This window comes from Melozone crissalis, unplaced genomic scaffold (assembly GCF_028551555.1).
Source record: "Melozone crissalis strain CALT ecotype California unplaced genomic scaffold, PUWL_Pcris_2 ptg000041l_1, whole genome shotgun sequence".
NCBI classification, from domain to species: Eukaryota; Metazoa; Chordata; class Aves; order Passeriformes; family Passerellidae; genus Melozone; species Melozone crissalis.
Genome location: NW_026535819.1, coordinates 1,627,217 through 1,651,897, shown reverse-complemented (window position 1 = coordinate 1,651,897; position 24,681 = coordinate 1,627,217). Strand labels below are relative to the sequence as shown.

Here is a 24,681-nt window from a genome sequence, read left to right as displayed (position 1 = left end):
TGAGAGTTTCCTATTCTAGTTTAAATGAATCCCAGGTGTAAGGAGCTGCACCAGTGTCTGATGCTGGGTTTGCTATATGCAAGGAATGCAGCTAAATTGAGAATTCTTTTTTTTCTTTCCTGATGAATAACAGTGCGGTTCCCAAAGACAAGGACAGGCAATGCTTCAAACTCCGCCAAGGGATTGATAAGAAGATTGTGATTTATGTGCAACAGACAACGAATAAAGAACTTGCTATTGAAAGGTAATGTCATCAACTTTTAAAAGACTCTTTATCTGTATTTTGCCTCTGAGGGAGCAGGTTAGTAATTATTCTGTGATTTAGTGCCATACTTCTCTTGAGGATGAAGTGGGACATACCTGTGTGGGCCAAAAATATCTGTGAAAAGGCCAAAATGAAATCATAAAAGAGGTCCTTGTGTTTCCTCTGATCCTTGTCCCTACTGAAGGGTAAATTCTATGCAAATATGTCTAAAAAACCAAAAAAAAAAAGCCACCAAAGGAAGGGCAGAAGACTGCAGGCCAAGTGTTGTTGTGGTATAAGGATCCCTTGTCAGCAGTGACTTTATTGGACTGTTCTGTAAAACAAAGGTAATGGAACAATTTCCAGGCTATAAACTGGGTAAAATCATCTTGTAACTATGATCCTGAATCTTGCTCGACGTTTTTGATGTTGGCTTGACATTGTTTTGCTGGATGTGCTTGATGCTGCATTCAAATGTCAAGGTTTGTTGATGTTTGTCAGTGGATTCATGGGCTGTTTGTGATGTATGACAGCAAATACTTAGATAAGAAATGTTAATGGTTTGTTGATGAGCATGTCCAAGTTTTGCAGTTACATTTTTTGCCTGGCTTGGCAGATGTTTTGGCCTTCTCCTTAGCCGTGGGAAAGACGTTCGGAGTGGCGACATGCACCTTCTGGATTTGGTAAGGATCTTTTTAACAAAACTCACTAAGAACTTGGGTTATGATTGTGCATGGTGTCAGGATGGACAGGGAACACTTCTGCAGTTGTTGATGGGAGTTGATGGTGTAGGTTCCACTGCTGAGGGTGAGGCTCTGGGCAGCTGAGTTCAATCCCTGCCTCTGCTCCTCAGTTAGAATGTGACCTGGTGCTTGGTCAGGGGACTTGCCCAGTTTTACAGTCAGTCATGCCTGTTCTCATTCAGGGGCCAGAAATAAGAAACACGGAACCTTATTTTTAGACATCTGAATATTAAAGTGCTGTGCTTTGAACATGGAAAGTTTTACAGCTTAGTTATCAGTGTGAGAATCGAGGCCTGAGAGGCTTCCAGTGTAACACAGAACTAGTGGGTGCTTGTGACTCACTTTTCTCTATAGAGTAATGATAGGGATCATTTGACTTCACAAGGATGAAGTGACAACAAATTTGCTAGTATTTATGCAGTACAGAGTGACTACTCAAAAAGGTTTAATACTACATGAATAATTTTGTTTTCTGCCAGGCTTTGGATTGCCCAGAAAATAAGGTTGTTGGGAAGACAGACAAGCTGAGCATTAGATAAAATATTGGTTTGGTTCTTAGTGACTGAATAACATGTATTGTGTTCTCATCCACACCTCTGTAAACTGAAAGCTGCTGTTCAATGGCCACCTCCAAAACGACTGATCATGCCGTGTACTAATAGAATAATTGGTATTAATTGGCCTTTCTGTGTTATCAGCATGGACACCAAGGATTACAGGGGAACTCTGTTATTTCCCTCAGAGATGATCGCTGCTGCAGACTCTGTCACATGGACTTGCCCTTTCCTTGCCAGTGCAGTAGCTCTTTCACAGGGCTCGTGCTACATAATGTAGAAACTTCTTTGTTAAAAAAAAAACAACATAAACTTACCTTGTTTCCAGGAGTCCATGGGTAAAAGTTCTGATGGGAAATCATACGTGATCACTGGGAGCTGGAATCAAAAGTCTCCACACTTCCAGTTTGTAAATGAAGAAACACCAAAAGGTATGAATGGTGCCAGCTGTTATCCCTAGGCAGGGAAATTACTTCCATAGCGGCCATTGGATGAATTATCTTTTCAGAAGAATCCCACAAAAGACTTTCACAGAATAGGATATGTTCTCAGAAAGTAGAGTGCTAAATGCCACGTGAAATTAAAAAAAAACCCCAAAAAGACAAATAAAAGTAAGCAATGTTCAGTAATATGTTGTAGGAGCTGTGTCCTTGTAGGAGGCTCTGCAGGTGTGGGGCAGGATGCAGGTGCTCTGTGCACCACTGGACCTTTCCAAGAATCCCATTGAGAATTGCACTAAATGAGTTTTGCAGGCACTTGCTTTGCTCAGTGTCTTGTGGTCAGTTCAATTTTTTCCAAACCCAAGTTTTTAATTAAACAGAAGGATTCCCATACCTGTGAAAATGAAAGCAAACCACTCCAAGTGTCTTCCAAAAATAGCTGATGTTGCACTGCTCTCTTGAGTCCTGAAAGAGAATGTCATTACTTCTTTGAGGATGTCAGCTGGATTATCATCTTTTCAATCTCCTGTCACTGTTGTGTGCCAGAGGTTGGGAAGTTAATGGGAATTGACTGGGCAAAGTCATGAAGTCAGCTGCTGGGCACAATGTGGTGCTGGAGTGGATGCCATCCTGCCTGAAGGACACAATTTATCATTCCCTGCCAGAGACATCTCCTGGGTCACTGAGCCCTGTTGCCTCCTGTTGGAGCATCAGAGTGTGTAGGCAATTTTTGGAACTTCACAGCTGACATGGTCTTAAATGCCTTTAATATCATGGTATTAAACACTTAAGTAACTTCTAAAACCAAAAAAGAATTGAAGTGTAATTAGGCTGGGTGGCAACAGGCCTGCACTGTGCAGTTAAATGCACAGATCCTCTATAATGTTTAAAGAAGGTTTTGGATACAATTTCAGTGGGATTTGAAAAAGCAGAATTTTTATTCTCTTTAACAAGATCATTTTCTTGGCTTGAAGGCTGCAGTTTCTTTACTCTCTGGTGAATAGTGCATAGTGATCCAATTTTCCTATTTTGAAACTTGTAGGGTTTTGAGATGTTAAACGGGGGGGAAAATCGATTCTGAAAAGGAAAGCTTCCTTTGTTCTTCCATATTACTGGGAAAGGGGTTATGGAATATTTTATTTGAAATGTTTCTTTTCACATTGTGGCTTCATTTTCTCTCTCTAGATAAAGTGTTGTTCATGACCACTGCTGTGGATTTGGTCATAACTGAGGTGCAGGAGCCCGTTCGATTCATTCTGGAGACAAAAGTCAGAGTTTGCTCACCTAATGAGAGGCTGTTCTGGCCCTTCAGCAAACGGAGCTCAACTGAAAATTTCTTCTTAAAATTGAAACAGGTAATGTGTTAAAAAATAAAGAAATAAAATTGGCAATTAATAGGCTGTTTCTCCCTATGATTGCTAAAACCTTTACTGATATAATGTTCATAATGCAACATTTTCCTCCTGATTCAAAGAGGTAAAATAAATGAACTTCACTTTGAGAAAAGCTACCCTTTATTGTGCTGGTTGTTGCTGGCTATCTGCAGTTCCCATAAAGAGCCTGAAATAGCTTTTTTGATAGCTTTGATGAGTCTGCGAGGTTACAGAGAGGGTTATGGATTTTCCAGCCAAACCACAGCCAGAAAAGGAAGGGAGGATTTATCTGCAAACTGGGGCTATGCTGAGACTTGCTGCCATAAGGGTATGGAGGAATAATTGTGTAAAATTAAGGGTTAAGAGAAAAAAAAAAAAAAAAAGTCCTTGCTGTAATCTTGGTGACATGGTATCTGATAGATCACTAGACTTATTTTATCATGCAAATTGAACGTTTCTTTTTTAGATGAGCGAACATCCACATGAAATTCCAAAGGAAATTATTTTTTGTCAAAGTCTATTTTCCCCTTCTGCATGGTTGGAAACAGAGATTTCACACATACCCCAAGTTTGCCCTGGGGAAAAAAATCCAAGCAACCACAAAAAATCCTTAGAACTTGTTAAAAAAATTTTACTGTTTTTTCCAACTTACTTTTTTACCCATCTCCTAAAAATGGAAGGATTATTTCTGTTCAGGATATTCCTAATAACAGTACAAGGCAATAACTTAGTCTCAAAATAAGGCTGGTAAGTTGAAGGTCCAAGTCACTGAAGAGATCATGTACTTGAAATAGCTGCTATTCTTCTGCTCTAGGAACTATTGTTCTGAAATGAAAGTCCCGTTTAAAGAACTGGAAATGTATAAAAGCAAATAACAATGTGGATGTACGTGCTCTCTCAAGGCTTAGCAATTCTGGGTGCAGCCCAAAAAGAAAGCAGTGTTGGAGTCCTAATTTCATGATAAGTGTTCTTATTTAAAGAGGTTTTGAGTTAAGCAAGAGGCTTTTCTTCATTCTTTTTACACTTGCCTTTAAGTGCTAACAAAGAATGCATCTGGGTAGTAACAAAGATGAAGTTCACCAAGGATTCTTTTTCTATGTAAAGAAAAACCCTTATCCTTCAAAGTTTAAGGTGGAAAAATTCTTAATGGATGAGCTCAGCCTTTTTATTTAGAATATTTTTGAGGTGGAGCATGTAGAGGCTGTTGGGCTATAAATATTCTACAGCCTCCAAAAGGTGCCTTTTCTGTTTGGCAGTTTAGAGGAAGCTTATCTTACTGAGCTAATTCTGGATCTTTTGTCTTACCAAATTCACAGACATTGTGACTTATCTTGGCCAATTCTCTTTTTCCACAGACACTGTCAGGTTATCCAACTTGCAGTGTTTACTAATGGAAGATTATCAAAACTCGTAGTGGAAGCAACAAATATAGAATGTACTGCCTGATAAGCCTGGAAGGGGAACCTGTTTCTGTGGAGTCATGATTAGCCTATTAAAAGTACAGCTGTGTAGAATTGGCTTATCTTGCTTTGGCAGTGTTTCTTTATTCGGAAATGGTGAAAGCAGAGGGATTTTATTTGCTCCGATTGCATTTAGTGATTTAGTCATTTTTAGTTTTGATGTATTTCTCTTCATTTTTAATGCTCCAAAGAATAAAATTGAGCACTGGGAGCTTAGTGTGGAGTATAATTATGAATCTTATTTCACTCTTTTCTTCACCTTCTCTTCTCTGCTTTCTATTTTTATTCATTTAGGAAAAAAAAATTCCAAGTCCTTAAAATGTATTAAAATTTTAGAACTGCTTCACAAAGAAAAATCCTTCTTTAAAGGAAAGGAAGGTACCAAAGCATTGAAAATTATGGAGAAACAGGGTCACAGAGTAGGCTTTGGAACTCAGCAATTTGTGTTCCTGCAGCAATGTATGCACAGAGTTGGAAGCTTTGCTAAAGACTATTACTGTAGGAAAATCATGGAATCCCAGACTGGTTTGGTTTGGAAGGGACCTTAAAGCTCATCTCGACTTGTTCAAATAAATATGAACAAATTTTTAAGACTACTTTTGTCACCATCAGTATTCCCAGAAACCTTTTCTATTTTAACTCATTTTATAAATTCTCTTTGAAGAAGAATTTGACATAATTTTTAAGTTTTTGCTTTCAATTTTCCACTACTGTTTGAATAAAGGCAAGTTGCTGCATATTTCATATAGTTGCTGAGGAACCTTCATGTCTTAGACCACAGATGCATTTATAACTTTAAACATTTAGTGCATTTGTGTGCAGTTCATTGATGGTTGGAAAGATGAGCTCCCTGTGGATGGCAGATCCAGGTGCCCCTTGTGCCTGTGGGTGCAGCACGCTGCCAGCAGGTTTCAGGGAGCACTGAGAGCCTGCCCCTGGCATTAAGTGTGTCCCAGGTGTGAACATTCCTCACTGTAGCATGGGATGGAAGTTGTTCCTCAGCTCCCCTGTTCTGGAAATAGCGGGCAGAGCCTTAGGAAATGATGTGGCATTTGTGTGTCTTCCTCAGTGGAATGAACCTTGTTTCCTAGATAAAGCAGAAGGACAGGAAGAACAACTCTGACACTCTGTATGAGGTTGTGTGCCTGGAGAGTGAATCTGAGAGGGAGAGGAGGAAAACCACAGCCAGCCCCTCCCTGCGCCTGCCGCAGTCGGGCTCGCAGGGCTCCATGATCCCATCGCCTCCAGAGGATGATGAGGAGGAAGGTAAGAAGCTCCTGTGCTTTGTGGACTTTGAGAAAGGGCAGTTGGTGAATAATGTGGTTATAAAAGATGTAGAATCCCTTCCAGTCAGAATCTGCCTGATTGAGGGGTTCTTTATTGCTGGAATATTGCAAGATCCCATAACCAGTGTCCTGGCATTCCTGGTCAGCCTCTCCCTCCTCTGGCACTTCAGTGTCCCTGCTTTTCTGAGCCCAGGCCTCCTGTGTGCTGTATTTGGGACAATGTGAAAAAGGGCTCCTAAAAACTGGGGATTATCATGTGGCTTCTGCCCCTCCCTGAGCAGCTGTGAGCAGGTTTGAGAGCAGAAGGAGAAGCTGGTGTTATTTGGAAGTGTCAGCAGACAGTGTTTTAGTGGAGAGTCAGACATCTGGGAGAGATGAAACTGTACCAGGACCTGCCCAGCTTGGAACTTAATGCATTTTCAAGAACTTCTACTTTAAAAAAAATTTTTTAAGCAAACCACAACCACTTCTGAGTATAGAAACATCTGGCATTACAAAGATGAAATGGAGATAACTTGGGTTTCTGCTTTTCCACTTTTCCTGCTGGCCTTCCATGTGGCCTTGGCTGAAGTGTCCCTTCTGTTCTCTTGGCAGACAATGATGAACCACTCTTAAGTGGTTCTGGAGATGTTTCCAAAGAGTGTGCAGAAAAAATTCTTGAAACGTGGGGAGAGCTGCTGTCCAAGTGGTAAGTGGCAAAATCACATTCTGAAAATTACAGTTCTGAATCTTCTCATTCTGATTGCTCCTTCTGCTTGGAGTTTTTATTTCCAGAGGCTGTTTGATGTAAGATTAGTTTGGGTTTAGTTCTCTGTCCCTTATTCTCTGCCTTGATGTTTTCTGATTTCTTTAGAGGTGTTATAAATATTTTAATTTTTGAGTGCATGCCTAATGTACAGAAATTCACTTATGCTGTGTCTTTAGTTGTTTCTGCCTTAAAACTCTACTTCTCTTCAGGTTCTTTGGGATTTTATTAAAGGAAAACCTAAACTAAGTAGTGTAGAGAAAATGCAGCTCTTGCTTTGTCTGTTCTGCACAGATCACTTCCATTCCTCTTTGTAATTCTGACTGGGTTCACAGCCAGTTTTTCCTGCAGCTGTCATATCTTAGTGACTGTAGCTTAAAAAATGGGAGATTTGGACTTGGATAGAGATGATGTTTTTCCCCCCTTATCTAAAGGAAGGCTCCAGAGCCTGCCAAGAAGGAAGTACATGAGCTCTGCTGTTTTTCTCTGGAAAATGTCAGTGTACAAGAAGAGTATTTCTTGACAGTCCAATTGCTAATGCAACACAATCCTCCTTTGGTGAGGGATTGTTTTATTCATCTTGAAGTAGCCTGAGCAGTTCCAAAGAAATGCTGACTGTTGTAAAATTCAGGGGTTTTGTTAGGTTTTATTTTTTCCCCACAAAGGGGGTGATGGGCAGCATGAGACTGAGCTCAAACAGACTTCATTTTGACTCTTTAATTGCAGCTTTGATTGTGGCCTTTTGCTTCCTGAAGTCAATGAGAGCAGGGCAGGGACTGGACAGCAAGTCAAACTCCTGGATCTAAGGAGTGGGACAGCAGAGATTGGAGTCAGTCATGCAGCTTAGATGAGAAAAAGTATTGATGTGACCACTTAGACAGGAATCCCTTTAAATTAAGATTATAACTGTTTAGTATTTTCTGCAGTTCTTGCTTATTTGAACAAGTTGTTTTCCTTCCTCTTTGGTTTTGCACTAAGTGGACACATTTGTAGCAGAGGAAGGCTGTGGTAAAATGATGTATGATCCCTTTTCCCTCTCCTAGATTTGGAGAAACATCTTTCCCACATGAGCTCTCTGCATCTGCTGCTGTGAGAAAGTTTCTTTCAACTTGAATTTTTTTGTAATTCTTCCAAGGGCTCGGAGATAATTAAGCCACCTGACTCCCATTGGAAATGTTTTGGCAGCTCTAAGAGGATATGAAATGCTTCTGTGCTAATGCTGGCAACAGCTTTAATATGTGTTAAAGGGCTTTCCTTCTTAACTAAAAACGTGTATTTGGAAGCAATGATCCCCCAGCTTTTAACATAAGAGGATTGAAAACCATAAAAATCAGACTTCAGGTAGTTTCATGCTAGTTTTTTAGAATTGTGTAATTAGATTTGTATAGTAATTAAATATTTGGTATTTTGTGATACCAAAGAATATTTGGCTGATGTTTCATAACTGCTGAGTCACACAATTTTCTCATTTCAAACATAGTTGGGAAGAATCCAGTACAGCCTTCATGACTGTGTTCATTGGAACTACTGCTGTACTTGCCCTGATCTAAGAGTTAGGCAAATCAGTTTTATAGGCCTTTACAGAAATATTTTGTATATAGGAAGTATTTTATATAAATATACTTACACATTATAAAGGCATAATAAATGCTCTATAAAGATATGTCTATAGTGACATTGTTATAAATGCAACTACTTTATAAATATTATTTTATTTTAGTTAATTTCATTTAGAGAAAGCACGGTGAAGGAGGACATGATGGTCCCGAGTTCTGTGCAATAAATAGTGATTTAAATGTCTGCCTTGTTAGTATCTAGATTATTGTGTCAGAACACTGTAGACTGGAGAAAGGCCATAGGGAATCCCAGTCTGTGTGAAATTATTATCCATGTATCTGTTAGACTGTTACAAACATTAATAAATGCCAGTTTATTAAGAACATAATGCAGTTGATGTGACACGAGTTCATCTTTCTGCCTGGCTTTGTCTGTCAGTTCTCTTGATCATTTTATCCAGAAGTTTGTTTTTTAGTAACTGCTGAAAAATAGTAATTTCTGTGATTTAAAGACGTGTGTCTTTTGGGGATTTTTATATATAAGCCACAAATGAGCTGTTCAACTTAACGTGCTGTAAGTGCATAAATTATAAGTAGGTTTAGTTTTTAGAGCTTGCAGTGCTGTAATTTATGAGCTGTCAGTGGTCTCGCTGGAAGGAGCTGTTCAGCTGGGGCTGGCTGGTGCAGTGAGGCTGCCCTGATGCAGGGGGGCAGTTGAGAACCACGAGAGGTGATTCCCAGAGCTCTGACTCCTCTGTCCCTCCCTCCCTGAGAGGGTCACCTCCTGCTAGGAGACTCATGCACACTGCTCATTTTGGGGTAGTTTGAACTTGGAATTTACAGGCTGTGACCTCTGTCCTCTAGCATTTAATGGAGTGCTTTGGTTTGTTGAATGTTAGATGTATATAAATTTAATGAGAGTCAAGAAAACAGTTTGGGAAGTAGTTCTCCAAATGAACTTGAATTTCACGTGGAGATGTGGAGTGCATGGCAGGGTGCTGTGTGTGCTGAATGTCACCTGGAGATCTGGAGTGCGTGGCAGGGTGCTGTGAGTGCTGTTCCTGGGTGTGCCTGGGTGTGCTGAATGTCACCCGGAGATCTGGAGTGCGTGGCAGGGTGCTGTGAGTGCTGTTCCTGGGTGTGCCTGTGTGTGCTGAATTTCACCCGGAGATCTGGAGTGCGTGGCAGGGTGCTGTGAGTGCTGTTCCAGCCGGTTCCTGTGGCTGTGGGGCAGTAACCGAGCCCTCCCTGCAGGCACCTGAACCTGAGCGTGCGGCCCAAGACGCTGTCGGCGCTGGTGCGGAGCGGCGTCCCCGAGGCGCTGCGGGGCGAGGTGTGGCAGCTGCTGGCAGGGTGTCACAACAACGACCACCTGGTGGAGAAGTACAGGATCCTCATCACAAAGGTACAGTGCCTTTTTTCAGCTCTTTTCCTCCCATTTCTCAGAGAGTGGGAATGCAGTGGCTTCAGGCATTCTCTTGCCTCAGGGTCCCTGAGTGTACCTGGACGTACCAACGAGTGACTGTGATTCAATCCTCCAACAAAAACCCTAACAGAGCTGCTGGAGGCATTACACTGCTTTCCTTATATAGCTCTGTTTTTGTAAAAAAGAAATATCCTATTAATTGCTTTCATAATGGACAGATTAATTTTCTTTGCTTGTTTGGCTTTTCTGAATGGAAGCTGAATTTTGTTGTGTTGTCTCAGTGTTTATGCTAAAAATCCAACACTAGTAGAAATTGCAGCCTTTTTTGGTAGAAATAAAACAGAACAATATGGATGTTTTTGCATTGGACAGCAGTTTTGTGACTTCTCATCTTGAATGCTGACTCCAGTAAGGTAGGAAAAGGATATAAGAATCGTTTGTAAAGACATCACTCGGTGGTTCTCAAAGTTCAAGCAACGAATGGGTCACAAAATGAAATGTCACCTTCTTATCCAGAAAACTGATGTGTTAATTTGGATTTGACCATTATCTGTATAGCTACATTGGATTTTATTGCTTTCATCAAACATGCAAGTCTAGAAGGACTGTATTAGAAATTATTAATGATACAGCTTAAGTACAAATATTACAGAAATTAATTATTCACCAGTTAAAAAGCAAAACAAGTGAATCAGCCTTTGTATCTCTATATTTTGATGGCACGGATTCACAAGGAGCAATTAAAGACCTTAGTCCGAGGGCAGGAGGGCTTCTGAAATTAAACTCAGTTTCTGCTGGAGTCATGCAGGAGGGTTCCTACATAATGTGAATGAATCATGTTAAATCAGCTAAAAATGTTCTGTATATGAAAATAAGTATTTTCATATAATTGATGAATATAGAAAAAACTTGATCCAAATTCCTTAATACTGGTTTATGCATTGTAGAGCTGTAACATGGATTTTATGGTGAATAAATCATATAAGTAATGTGGAGGTTGAGTGCTCTGGCAAGGAGTGATCACAGCTATCCTGTTGTGTTATTTTAATTGCCTGGTGAGTAGTTGTCAGCCTCACTTGTTTCTCTGTTTCAGTGCTTTGGTATCAGAATGCAAAAGATGATGTCTTTGTGGCACAGTTGGTGACACGTTTGCTACTATCTTTGTCAGCTGGAAGGGGATAGTGTAACATTTCATTTTTAAACCTGTGAAACCTTTCCACTCCTTGTCATTTGGCTGAGACAAAGAAAGTAACCTGCATCTCGTGTTGGAAGCATCTCTGGAGTGCAAGTGTAAGGGAGAGTGGGCTGGCCCTGCCCTGTGTTCTGCTGAGGAGCACTGGCTATGCCTGCAGTGCTCGTTCAGCACAGAAGCTAATTAAGGAATTAGAGAGAATGGGTCCTGGGTGACCATTTTCAGGCCCTGCTGTAGTCTCATGAGGTCTGTGCTATATCAGCAGCACACCAGCTCCAGCAAATGAAAATTTTGTTGACCTCCCTAATCTGGAGGTGCCATATTAGCCCAGTGCCATCCATGGCTGTTTGTTTTATTGTGACTTAAATATGGAAGCAGGCTGGGACTGTTCCTGTGGAAAGGACAGATGTTGGTGTTTGAGCACAGAAATGTGTGCTTGGTTCTCAGGGGAATTGGGATTTCTTCAGTCTGCAGGAAGTGGAAGATGTGCAAGGTTTTAAGCAGGGTTATCTTTCAGTGCCTGTGTGGAGGTACTGAAGAGGAGAACAGGCAAAAAATGCAAGGGTTGTTTGGGAGGCTGAGGAGAACATGAATTCAGGGTCCAGCAATACAATGTTTGCAGACCCTTTGGACATAGTCTATGTCAAGTATTATAGCCAAGAATATAATAAAGCTGGGCTGCACTTTGGCCTTAAATTTTTTTTCATGCTTTTCTTAGGCATGAAATGTGATAATTTTGGAGTTCCAATGTGACTAATTCTTACTGCTCTTAAAATAGCAGCTCAGTTACAGTCAGTATGCAGCAATATATAGGAGTAAATGTTCCTGGGAAAAAAATTGCTAATTATATGAAGACAAGGGTCCATTATATTACATTGCTTTCCCATCTTTGTAATGCTTTGCCATGTTTTGCATGTCACTAATGCCAATTCTTCTCTGGCAAGCCTGCAGTTATTTGCATTACCATGCCTTGAAGGGGGTTTATGTGAGAATGACTGCTGTGGTGTAGTGCAGGAGCACAGGGAGTCCATGTAAAACCCGTGCCCTGGAATGTGAGCAGGAGATGCAGGAAACCTGTGCTCATAATGCAGTGCCCCTTCTCTCTTCATGTTGCCCTCTATTCCTGTAGCTGCATTTGATTTCTGCCAGGCTTTTCCTGACCCCATGCAGCAGCACAGTCCCAAATTAATAAGGATCTGTGTTGACAGCTGCTTCGTAACCTTCTGGCCTGTTTCAGGGATTTTCTCCCCTTGTGCACAGGATGTGGGATGCAGCACCCCAGTATTTCTTCTGGTGGTTGCTTTCCTGGGCAGGCTCAGGTAATCTCTGTTTTTTTCTTTCCTTTGCAAATTAATTGCTGAAAGAGCAGTTTTTTGTTCACTGTTGAGTAGTGGCTACTGAAGGATTGAAAAGGAAATGTCTCCTGTTGTGTTCTGGCATTCAGGAGAGCTGTGTCTAGCTCTCTTCTTGAATATGACTTTAAAATAGCATTGAAATTGTGTTTCAAGGTGTGCTCTTTGTGTTCCAGTCATCATGACAGCATATATTAATTATTTGCTCTGGTTTTCTTTGCCACACACTGGCTGGGGTTTGTTCTCTGTGCTTTTGTTATTGCGGGAAGGTTGAAGTTTCACCATCATGGCGCTTCCACAAATTACTTTTGAGAATTTGCACACCATCTGTGTGCAATAATAAAGCTTTTAGCAGCTCCAGATTGCCATGCTGGTGGTGGGGAGTGTGGATGAAAGCCAGCCCAGTGAATTAAGGTCATGTCCCTACTGGGGACAGAAAGCAAGCTCTAGGTGAAACGATCTAGACAATCCCTGGAAGAGGCATCTGGTCCTGGTAGCACTTTGGCAATCACAGTTAGGGCTGTTAATCTTCAGCCTTCCAGCCACTGAAAGGTAGCAGAAGACACATAGGGACTCACTCCAGGTGTTCACAGACACCTGCAGGAACAATATTCCAAGTTCTGGACAGGCATAGGTGGAGGGAAAGTGTTGTTGAGTAGAAAACACGTAAAGAGAGCCAGACAGGCTAAAAAAGAGAAATAAACATGATACAAAGTGAAGGAGACAACAGCCACAACAGACAAATTTTAGGAAGGATTAATACAACTACTGAATCTGTCAGTAGAGAAGTTCTTCATAATATCAACATTAAAAACCTGACATTTACAATATGGAGGAGAAAATAAAAAGCTTTGGATATAGGTCTGTGTGGGAGGAAGTAATGTTGAAAGGAAAAAGCCATGAACTGTTGTGCCAGATAAATACACTATATTAAGAAAATTACAACGTGAGAGGGACATCTTGTGGCACAAATAAAATAAAAAGTAATAGTCCAGTGTCAGGAGGAGTATCCTGCAATGTTACTCCAGGGTCACCATTTCTGGGAGAAATCCCAGGCCTGGTAGGAGATTAATTTGTTCCAGTCTTTCTTATAGCAGAACTCCTGCTACCCACTTTCTCATCTTCCCACCTTTTTGTCTCCATGAGACGAGGATTATAGAACACAGACGTTCTACCAAATATACTTGTCTGTCTTGCTGCAAATGATGCTGGTTTTTAATGAAGAAATAGATGAAAATGTCACTACCGTTGTTTGACTGAATGTGTTGTCAGCAGCAGCATAAAATGTGACAGAACCTTAGCTGTGGGTGGCTAACGTTTATTTTCCACTTATATCACAATCATATTTCCATATGTTCCTATAAATTAAAAAGAATGCATTGAATTTTCAGGTGGACAGAGGGCCATGACTGTGTACAATCAGCTGAAATGGAACCTACCATGCCTCTGTGCATCACACTGCACGATGACGTATCCTTGTCACTATGCCTGAACCTTGAGATTCCTTCTTTGATTAATTTTGATCACATGGTGATAAAAGTTTAATTATCTTTTACAAGCAGCAGTTTTCCCAGGAGTTGTCATTGTAACTTTGAATAATTTCTGGAGTACTTTGCATTGCCTTAGACGAGGTGGGAGAAGTCTGTACACCACAAGAGTATTTTCAGTCTCACTGACCTCAGCCACACATGTGGGTGTCTTTAGGAGAGGTTCTGGTGCTGGGCTGGTGGGGCACCCAGCCAGAGAGCTGGGGAGCAGGCCCTGTACCCCAGTTACCCTCCAGCTGCAGCTTGCCTCACCTGCCCCGCTGGCTGCAGGGCAGGAGGACGTGGAGCTGTTGCTGGTTTGGGTGTTGTAAGCAAGCAGGAGTGAGCTGGCAAGAGCACTGAGTGGAGTCGTTGCTCTCAGCTTTGGAGAAACAATAGAATATCAGTTAAAGGAAAAAACAGACGTGGCTCTTCTACAGAAATACCTCGGCTCTAAGGGCGTGGAGCTTTTCATAAAAACCTGAACACTGGGGACTTTTTGATTTCATGGTGCATTTTCTGTTTAGAAATTTCATCAACCAGAGGTGGTTTTGGTTGGGCTCAGTATTTCCATTGCTACCTTGTGTTTATGTATCTGACATAGGAAGTTCAATGTATCAATGTACATTTTCTTGGGGCTGTTTAGAATGTGTCTACTCATGCCCAAGAATCCAGAAGTACTATTTGAATCAATTGGTATGTAAATAATTCTCTGCTTTGGAAAGATAGGAGATCATTTCTCCAGCAGTAATTCAATCATAGCTTGTTTTTTGTAAATCCACAATACCCTGGCCTAAATTTAATTCAAAGTTTATGTTTCCTAGCTACAGTTCTAGTACTTCAGTTGCCATGAGTATAAACATCATAAATTAAAAAAAAAAAAAGGTGGACAATAGTAAAGAGATCTTTTTTGGGTTAAAGATAGGGCAGAACCCCCAAATTTTTGTTTTCAGACATTTGCATGAGACTAAAAATCTGCCAAGTCATGCTGTTGCCCAGCACAGATCTTTGGCCAACACAAGTGTATCATAAAATGCTTTTTGTACTTACTGGTCAGCTGAAAACCCGAGAGTTGTGGCTCAGTTGCTTTGACATCTATTCCTTTGGCCACAATTAATTTCCCGTTAGGTATTCTGCAGAATGACCAATGTTTAGCTTAGGTTAACCAAACCCTTGGGTTTGTTGGTATTGGTTGAATTCAGAGTGTGGACTTAAGCTTGTAAGGATGCCAACTGCACGCTTTGATGTCTGGCTAAATGATTTTGATTGTCGAAGGACTTCACTCCAGTTTTTTACTGGTTTGATCCATTCAAATACAAATTCCTGTGGCAAGGGCTTGCCCTAAGCGGTGGCAGTGGAGCAGTCTGGTGTCGCGGTCAGAGAATGAGCTCCCACATAACTGGGAACGTGTTTTCCAGCCTGTCAATTGAAGCTCTTGACAAACAATAAACAAGAGCTATACCTTGTTGTGCCTCTCTGCCTTCAAAGAGGTTTTTCTGGTTAAATAGTGAGATGATATTAACTTAGGGTGTGAATACAAGTTTAAGTGCTGTGCTGTGAATCTCTCTGGTGTTTGCTGGCTGGAATGTCGCTGGGTTTTCTGCTTTGGTGTCCGATGTCAGGGACAGCGGTGCCTTTGCGTTCTGTGTGTGTCTGTGTGTATGGAGGGAGGTGCCTGCCTACCTGGAGCAGCAGCTGGATTGATAGTGGGACATCGTTCTCAGCTTTGCCCTTGGGTTCAGGTGTCTCCTGTGAGAGGCACACGGTACACCTGGGAAAGGCGCGTTTATTCCAGAATAGGTATTTCGCCCAAAGGGCTGGGATGGAAAAGCCTTTAAGTGACGACGAGGCGCGTGAATCCAGGGCGGTGATGGACGGCTGGCGCTCGCCGTGCGGGGTGCGGGAGGAGGAGCGGGCTGCGCTGGGTGTGCGTCCCTGCGGCACCGGCGGCGCGGCCACGCCAGGGCCGGGACCCGCGTGCGCTGCGGGGTCGCGCCGGGTGAGGCTCCCTCCGCCACCGGCCGCGCGTGGATCCGCCCCGCCGAGCGTCCCCGGAGCGCCAGCCCTCCCTGCCGGGGCTGCGGCCGGCGCTGCCCGGCTCCCTGCGCGCTGGGCCGGGCGGGTGGGGGCCGGGGCTGCGGCCCCGCTCCCCGCCGGGTCCCCGCCGCGCCGCGCCCTCCCCCGCGCTCCCGCCGCCTCCCTCCCCTTCCTCCCGCCTCCCCGCCCCCGGCTCCGCATCGCCGCGGCCGGAGCGCACGCCGCCCGCCCGAGGATGCTCCGCTCTTTTGTTCCCCCGCCGCAGGTAGGGCCGGGGCGGCGGGGCCGGGCTGGCCCCGGGCCGGGCGGGGGGCGGCGGCGGGGCCGGGGCGGCGGCGGCGGGGCCGGGAGAGGCGGCGAACAAAAGCGCCGTGCAAAATGGAGCCAGCGGAGAAGGGCTGGACCCCCGCCCTCCCCGCCGCGCATCCCCCCGCCCGGCTGCCGGGGCTCCGGGGAGGCGGCATCGCCTCCGCTGCCGCCGGCGGGGCGTGGGGAGGGAGCGGGGCTGGAGCCGGGGCCGGCGGGGAGCGCTGAGCAGGGCGTGGGGAAGGAGGGGAGCGGCGGAGGTGGCAGCGCGGGGGAGAGGCGGTTCTGTAAAACACTTTCCCCTTCTCTCTGTCAGCCTTTGGGAGGACTCTCGTCCTGACTCGGTGGAGGTTCCTCTCCCTCTTCCCCCAGCCCCTCATCCCTCCTCGGCGCGGCAGCCCACCCCGGAGGGCATCGGTATCAGCCCTCTCCGGTGCGCCGGGGAAGTTGCTGACATGCCTGCCGCTGGGTCCCGGTGCGGCGGCAGCGGCGGGGAGCCGGATTTAAAGGGGAATTGTGCTGCAGACAATGCACAGCAGCAGCATCTGGAGCAGCCCTGGGGACTGGAGCTCCGGTTTTGACATTGCTGCACACACAGCACCAGCCGCAATGACAGCAGCTGCCTGGAGTGGCTGCAGACAGCAGGCAGGAGCATGAAGTAGAGAGATCACTGCAGTGCTCAAGATGAACTCCTCTTTGGTTGGCAACCAGAGTGGCCGGCCCTTCTGTCTCCTGGCCATTAGCTATTTGGAGACCATCAATTTTTGCCTCCTGGAAGTGGTTATTATTGTGTTCCTCATGGTGCTGATTATTTCGGGCAACATTATTGTGATATTTGTCTTTCACTGTGCACCTCTGCTGAACCACCACACCACCAGCTACTTCATCCAGACTATGGCGTATGCTGACCTCCTGGTGGGCGTGAGCTGTCTGGTGCCTTCTTTGTCCCTGCTGCACTATCCTATTGTTTTAAGTGAGTCCTTGGTTTGCCAAATCTTTGGTTATGTGGTGTCAGTGCTGAAGAGCGTCTCCATGGCCTCCCTGGCCTGCATCAGCATCGACAGATACATCGCCATCACGAAGCCCCTGACCTACAACACGCTGGTTACCCCCTGGAGGCTGCGGATCTGCATCTTGACCATTTGGCTCTACTCCTGCCTGGTCTTCTTGCCCTCCTTTCACTGGGGAAAGCCTGGATATCACGGGGACGTGTTCCAGTGGTGCGCCAACTCCTGGAACACCGATCCCTATTTCACCCTCTTCATTGTGGTGATGCTCTACGCCCCGGCCGCTTTCATCGTCTGCTTCACCTACTTCAACATCTTCCGCATCTGCCAGCAGCACACCAAGGAGATCAACGAGCGGCGTGTGCGCTTCAGCTCGCAGGACGGGGAGGCTGGCGAGGCCCAGCCCTGCCCGGACAAGCGCTATGCCATGGTCCTCTTCCGCATCACCAGTGTCTTCTACATCCTCTGGCTGCCCTACATCATCTATTTCCTGCTGGAGAGCTCCAATGTCTACAGTAACCGCGTCGCGTCCTTCTTGACCACTTGGCTTGCCATTAGCAACAGTTTCTGCAACTGTGTCATTTACAGTCTCTCCAACAGTGTCTTTCAGAAGGGGCTGAAGCGTCTCTCGGGGGCCATCTGTGCCTCGTGTGCTAGACAGAGGGTAGCTAAGGACTCCTCTACCTCTAGGAGCAAAAGATCTTCCAATGGATGTCATGTCTAGGACGCCCGTCAGCTGGACTGGGAAGTGCAGGGACAATTGCGTAGATTGCAAAATAACTTAGATACGATTTTAAGATACCCAGATTTGCAAAAAGGTTTCTGAGAAATGCTGCTGACATAGAAGGATCAGGAACACATAGTGTTGTGGTTTCACTTTAAAAAATGATTGCTGTGGAGGAGGCTGTGGAGTTTCACCTCCACATTCATTTTAAAGAATAAAGCTGTATCTTGACACTTACCTCTCCAGCTGGTGTGACTGAATGGAGTGGGTGTCTGAGAGCTTCGGCAAAATGTAGTCTTTCTTACAGCTTTACTGGGTTCTTTGGAGATTCGTGCTTCACATGTAAATGATAGATCTGAAGTGGAAATGTCACAGTCTATGGTATATTACAGGGATTTTTTTAATATATGCCAAAGTATATTGACACAATGTTCCAGCGTCAGAACAGAAGGGGCCAAACAATTTGTTTTTCAGTGCTACCTAGACAGGACTTGTAGAACAGGAGTGAACAATGCGAACATTTCAGTGTGAACTCTGTTAATGAGCCGTGAGTGCAGCGCTGTGGTCTGGGCAGGCTCACTCCTAGGGCTGGTCTGGCTCCCGTGCCCCGTTTCCCTGGTAGGATGCATGTTTGGATCTGAGTGTGGCATCTGCGTTTTCCTGTTTGTTGTGAAGTAAGAAGAAAAGCTTGGATCAGACCAAATTTAGCAGTTAAATAAAATGTGTTTTGATAAGCTAAGAGAAAATACGTGTTGCTTTATGATACCAGAGTTGTGGCAGCCACTCAAGGATGATGCCAACATGTGAAAATTGTTCTCAAACCAGTGGAGAAATGCCGCGGGTTTGTATGTGGAAATTTTCTCAAGAACAACTTTAAAAATAACATGTCCCTTTTTTTTTTTTTTTTTTAATCTAAATTCTTCTGATATTTTACATACTGGAACTTAAGGGGAAAGGAAAGAAAACAATTGTCTTCTAAACAGCTAAGGGAGCTATGTTGTAAATTTAACTGTAGTATTTAAGTTATTCATAAGTGCACAGAGCTAAATCAGAGACATTTTTCTTTAGCCTTCATGGGATTAAAGATGGTTCAAATATAGCAGGAGCTAAATCCTGCTGGCAAAAGCATATCTAACTGGTCAGACAAAGGCAATATCTGAGGAACCAAATCTCATTGACCACAGCTTGTTCAAGCTAGCCTAGATTAAATGTTTTGAGTACTGTCATGCTGTTAAGAAGGCAGAACGGCCCTCAAATTGTTGACTTTTTCCTAAAGAATATCCTTGTCTTTTTAGTATGCCATTTTGGAAATGAAAGTGAACCAAGTATTCTGTAGTGGTGGATCTCAGTGTCACCCTGTCGCTGGTGCAGGGCTGTCCCTCTGTCTCTCCTGCTCTGAGAGGAGGTTGTGCCCCCAACCATCTGCCCTCTGTGCCCCTCCTTGTGCTTCCCGTCACTGCCTTGGGCTGCTGAGTGGGGAATTCCCTGAGCTCCTCTGCTGCAGCTGGTGTGCTCTTAGTCACAGTGGGAATGAAAAAAAAGATAGGGAAAATAATGTGATATTTTTGGAATTGGGGTAATTCTCTTGGCCAAAGGGAAGGTTTTGTTTTTGTTAAATCGTTTCAAGTCTGTGTTGTTCTAGATCAAGATTGTATTTTTAATACTTTGCCCTGTCCTTCCTGCAGACTCCCCCTCCTCTCTGGTGTGCTGTGAGCCCTGGCCTCTCCTCTCTGCCTTGCCCTGGAGGATAGCAGCTTCTCTCTGCCCCATCACATGCCACGATTGCCACAGCCCAGCCCTGCTGCCCATCCACATTTGCTCCAGTGCAGTCTCGTGGGGCTGCCAGTGAGGAAATGGGGAAGGAGAGAGAGAGCAGCAGGATGAAGCATTCCTGGCATGGCATGCATTTGTCAGCACTCAGGGCTGGTACACTTGAGTTCCTCTCCTGGATGTGAGTGTACCTGTTCAGGGGGGAATGGGGCAGAGCCTCCTGCTACTGCTGCCTCCTTCTGTTGGAGGGCCCTGGGGCAAAGCATTTAAGTGGCATCTTGATCAGCTTCCAGCGATTTCATCCACAGTCAGTCCAAAGCTCTCAAGATAAAAAACCTCTTTGGTTCATCTGAAATTTTAAGAGCACAGGTTGTCTAAACCCTGCTGCCTTCACACCACCCTTTCTTGCAGTCTGCAGCGAGGAGCAGAGGGGCTGTGCAGGCTCCTGGCAGACAGCCTGGGGCTGTGCTGGGCAGAGCCCTGCAGGGGGAATTTGGGTCAGACACAGCCATGGTGGGGGGCACAGGCCTGCAGTGGCTCACTGGGGGAAGAAGTGGGATAATAAGCTCCTGCACCTCCTGGCTGATTGTCTCGAGAGCTCTGTGGGTGTGATGGCAAAGGTGGGCTTTGGGGAACAATTCAAGGGCTTTAGTCACTAATATCAAAGTGTGTGTGTGTGGTATTTTTGGAACAGCCTCTCAGGTAAACTCCCCGTAGCCTTTCTCTGACTCTTCACCTTATCTAACATTTCCAAGTCTTTGAAATGATGCAGTGTATCACTGAAATAGCATTTGATTGAACTTAATAGAAGAGAAGAATCTGCTGGGGCCTAAAACCCTAGAAATGGCAGTTTCAGGTTTAAGGGAAAGCTGCAAGGCAAAGATTGTTTCTTTTAGGGTTTTTTATGGCTAAACAGAGGGTTTAAATAGGAGCATTGTGTGCTAGTTTTTTAAAATTTTGAAAGTTTTTGAAACTGGTAAGGGGTCTAAATCATGGCATAGATATTGAACTGGAGCTGAAGCAGTTGCTCCTTCAGCCCTGAGCCTGGAATTGCACTTGGAGCACGGTGGCTGATCCAGATGCAAATGCATTCTTGCAGCTGTTGCTGCTTTGCAGCAAAGGTTCAGTTCTAACATTCCTGACAGCCAGGCTGTTTTCAGTTGCCTTACTCATCTCCAAGTCTTCCTCAGCTCAGACATTTCCTGTAAGAGGTGAAAATCAGAATCTGGTAGTCTCCAAGAGATAAGGATGGAGAGGAGTTGCAGCCAATTGATGCATTCAAGTTTCATCTACTGTACAGACACTTTTAGTGTTGCTTCATTAGCTTGGTTTTAGTGTCAAATATTTCTCTTTTTGTCTCTGTTAATTTATTGATATTTTAAAAATTTAAATTACTTTTTTTCCCCTCTTAATTTAACGTTGGTATAGTATGTGTAGTATGTGTTTAGGTGTTTTAAATATTTATAACATTTGAGTCTGTTGTCTTCAGTGAAATTGCAGGGGGTGAATTCTGTTCACTGTGCCAATGATGGGAAAAATAATTTTGGCAAACATGACTTTATTTCTCAGCAGAGCACTGAACACCTTTGGTCATGCGCCCAACACAGGCACAGGGGTCCTTGCTAGGAATGGTCAGGCAGCAGATTTTCCAGCTGGATTATTTTCATCCTCCACATCTGAAATGAATCCACTTCTGGCTCTGTTTGTGTCTGGGTGCTTTGGAAATGAGTGGTGAGAGCATTGCACAGATGAATGTCACGCTGAGGAGAGGACAGAAATCAAATTGCATCTTCATAAAAATGGGGCTGTGAGATGATTAAGTGAACTAATTTTGAAGTTCCATCTCAGACTATAAATTTATTTTTTATTAGAGTTATCTGCCTCACTTTCAAATTAAGCTGCTGGAAGGTTCAATTTGCAAGATGCAATTCACTGGCTTTTTTTAGTGCCATGGGAAGGATTTCTATACTCACAGCTTCTCAGAAGATGCTAATTTGCTTCATGTAGAAGTCCTTTTTTATTTAATTTTTTTTAAAGATTACTGGAAGTTTAGGTTGTGATTATGTTGTCATTTTCCAAATATACTGGGAAAATAGCTGTGAAATATTATTTTTTTATTATCTCAATCAAGGGATAGTATTTTTAAACTCAGCAGAAATCTTCTGTGGCAAACAAAAGTTTTGCTATTATCTACTGTTAATTTTTTATTAAATGTTACCAGTTTCTACAGTCTTTATTTGTTGTTGGGGAGTTTGTTTTTAGGCTTTTTATCGCTCAGAAATATGTTTCTACTACTTGGAATTCTGACATGGCTCAGTGTCAGAGTGCCAAGGGGCAGTTTTGGATATTTGTCACAAGTCTTTGACAGGAAGAAGGGTACAGAGTACTGAGGCACAGAGACTTGCAGGAGACAGAGAATTCCCAATGGCATTGTTCCCTCCCTCTCATATAAACACTTTATGTGTGAGAACCCTAAATTTCAGTTTGTCTCTTCTGAAAAAAGACACTTCCAAGGCCTGGATGTGATATGAGATGGAAACATTCATTGTGCAAATTCAACATGGAGATTTTTTGCTATTTATCGTGGTGTTCCCAAGTGCTGTGATTATCAAGGCAGTAACTCCATGAGTCAGGAAGTCTGAAATTTCGGTCTGATCTTACTTCACATCAGGGTCTGAAGTTGACAGAACTTCTATGTGAGATTGGTGCTTTAAAAAATATTTCTTAGGAACCAGTATGTGAGCACAGGTATCTGCCTTCAGACTTCACAAAAAAAAGAACCTTCTAAAAATTTTCCAATTTATCTGTTTTAGATAATTTAATAAGAGGAGGTGGAGGTTTTGGAAGGCTTTTTTGTTGTTGTTTTAGCACATGTTTGGTTCTGAGTTTTTGAAGCACCTGCTGAAACTTTTGCCTGACTTGACCCTTATTTTATTGTTTGGTTTAGAAAGGTTTCTTCTTCCCTTCCATGACTTTGCAGAATACAGCACATCCTTCCCCTGGTGTCATTCAAGATAAAACTCAGATTTTAATCCAGGTTTATCCAAATGTTATCTTCAGTATTCCCTATACAGTGAGTGCTGTTGTGTGTATGGGGCTGTGGTCAGGCCAGAGCTGGGGAGGCTGCAGCTGCTCAGGTTTTACAGATGCCTCCATCAAAGCAAACAGCCCCTCTTTTGGGGTGGTGGGAGAGTGTCCCATTTCCACTGCGGAGAAATGTGTTCTCCTGCCTTCTGAGCTGATGTCTTACTTCCAGTTGGTATTTCCATTATTGCCTGTGCTTTGCAGAGGTTCTGCCTCTAAAGATGTTTCTGCACATAAGCAAAGACATTTAATACTGAAGTTATGGTTTTGGAAGGGGATAGGTCTTCAGAATTAAAATTTAGCAAGTGTAGAACCAGGTGCTGTTGTGTTCAGAGAAAGAAACTGAAAGTCTGAAAGTTGTGGCTGATGGGAACAAAGAGAGGAAACCTGCTGGAGATGGGTCAGAACAATGGAGTATTTAATGTGAGTAATTCTCTTTACAATGCACACTTTTAAATACGGAGTTTAACCTTTTTGCTTTGGCTTTGCTGCTCCCTGGAGGCAGCTCCTCTGAGCCTGAGGTCCCCCACACCCAACCCAAAGGGGTTCCCTGCAGACCTGGGGCCATGATCAGCCCTCGTTTGAGTTCAGGTCACGTCAGTCCGTGTCACTGTTGTCTGTCTGAGGTGTTCCAGCCACAGGGAGTTAATCTGATGGGATATACTTTGTTTGGTCAGCTTTTCAGTTTTTTTCCCTGTGACATTGTTTTCTAGACAGGTGAAATGTTTGTTTATGGAGGCAGCTTCCCTGAGCTGATGACAGGCTGTGCTCCAGGAGAGCCCAGGAGGCTCCCTGTGCACAGACCTGTAGGTGGGTTGGTAACCAGCAGCTTTATTGTCTGAGAGGTTGTGGGAAGTGCTGAGTGGATGCACGTTGCATTAGATGGTGTTTAGAGTAGGGGTTCGTAGAGACACCCATGTTTGGAAGGAGGGGATTGGGGAAGGCTCCAGCTGCCTGTGTGTGAGGCCTGAGCTGCAGCCCAGGGGCTGGGACAGAGCAGTCCTGACTCTCTGTTCTGACCTCCATTTGTGAATTTGTAAGATGAGGATAGCAATTTTGTAATTCAAAGCTTTGGCTTCTTTCTGATGGTCGTTACTGGAGATCCTTCCATGAAAAGGTGAAATAAATTCAAGTGGCTCCTCATAAAGATGAACTCAAATCTTGCTGTGCATATGCCAGTCATTCTCAGTGTTACACCGACCACGTGAACCAAGCAATCAAATGCTTAATAAACCAAGTCATTACTTTTATGGTAAATTGAAAAAAGTTCTTCTGGGATTTCAACTGTAAATGAATCCTTGAAAATCAATAATTAGATTAGTAAAGGATGACGTTTTGATATGCTGGCAGGAATATAGAGGGATTTGTCAGGGGAAGCAAAACCAGACTTTGCACTAAAGTGGCTTAAGTATATTTATAGTGCTAGTGATTCTGTGTGTGTGTGGGATCTTTGGACTATTTTAATATAATGTAAGGCTTTGAGCTTTAGCAAACTCAAGTTGCTCGTTTTATGAAGTTACATTAGTACCACACTGTGAAGTATTTTTAAATATTAGTATTACTGAGTATGAGAAGTATTTCATAAAAACATTTTTTAAAACGTTTTCTGTAGATGCTGTCGAATGAATTGATGTTTAGTGTACAAAGAAATAAAACCTGAGGGCTGTAAGGTACCTGTATGTTTCTGATCACCTCGTTTTTTGAGGGGTTAGGCATTTCTTGAGGTTAAATTGTCATTAAAACCTACTAAAAATGCTGGTGCAGTTAATCCTTTCAGAGAACAGAAAGCAGCATTACCTCCAGCCACGCTTTTGAACTGTCTGAAAGGATTTGCAATCGTTGTATTGTCTTGACAG

The 24,681-nt window shown here is 43.7% G+C and overlaps 2 protein-coding genes across 3 annotated transcripts in view; both read left to right on the top strand.

Moving 5' to 3' along the window:
- The window catches only part of RABGAP1 (RAB GTPase activating protein 1), a 60,777-nt gene that overhangs the window by 12,977 nt on the left and 23,119 nt on the right, over positions 1-24,681 (top strand). For both annotated transcript variants that reach the window (XM_054284484.1, XM_054284485.1), the window contains exons 7-13: positions 134-244; positions 861-927; positions 1,870-1,972; positions 3,167-3,336; positions 5,906-6,080; positions 6,695-6,788; positions 9,656-9,806. In XM_054284484.1, coding sequence (XP_054140459.1) covers positions 134-244; positions 861-927; positions 1,870-1,972; positions 3,167-3,336; positions 5,906-6,080; positions 6,695-6,788; positions 9,656-9,806 — 871 coding nt within the window. The remainder of the gene's footprint in view (positions 1-133; positions 245-860; positions 928-1,869; positions 1,973-3,166; positions 3,337-5,905; positions 6,081-6,694; positions 6,789-9,655; positions 9,807-24,681) is intronic.
- On the top strand, positions 16,111-23,588 carry GPR21 (G protein-coupled receptor 21). The gene is made up of 2 exons (XM_054284486.1): positions 16,111-16,199; positions 16,557-23,588. Exon 2 carries the CDS (start codon positions 16,925-16,927, stop codon positions 17,969-17,971), a length of 1,047 nt encoding a protein of 348 aa, XP_054140461.1. The 5' UTR covers positions 16,111-16,199; positions 16,557-16,924; the 3' UTR covers positions 17,972-23,588.

Excerpts from the sequence above, each read along its gene's own strand:
- GPR21 (XM_054284486.1), top strand. The coding sequence starts at position 16,925 with ATGAACTCCTCTTTGGTTGGCAACCAGAGTGGCCGGCCCTTCTGTCTC.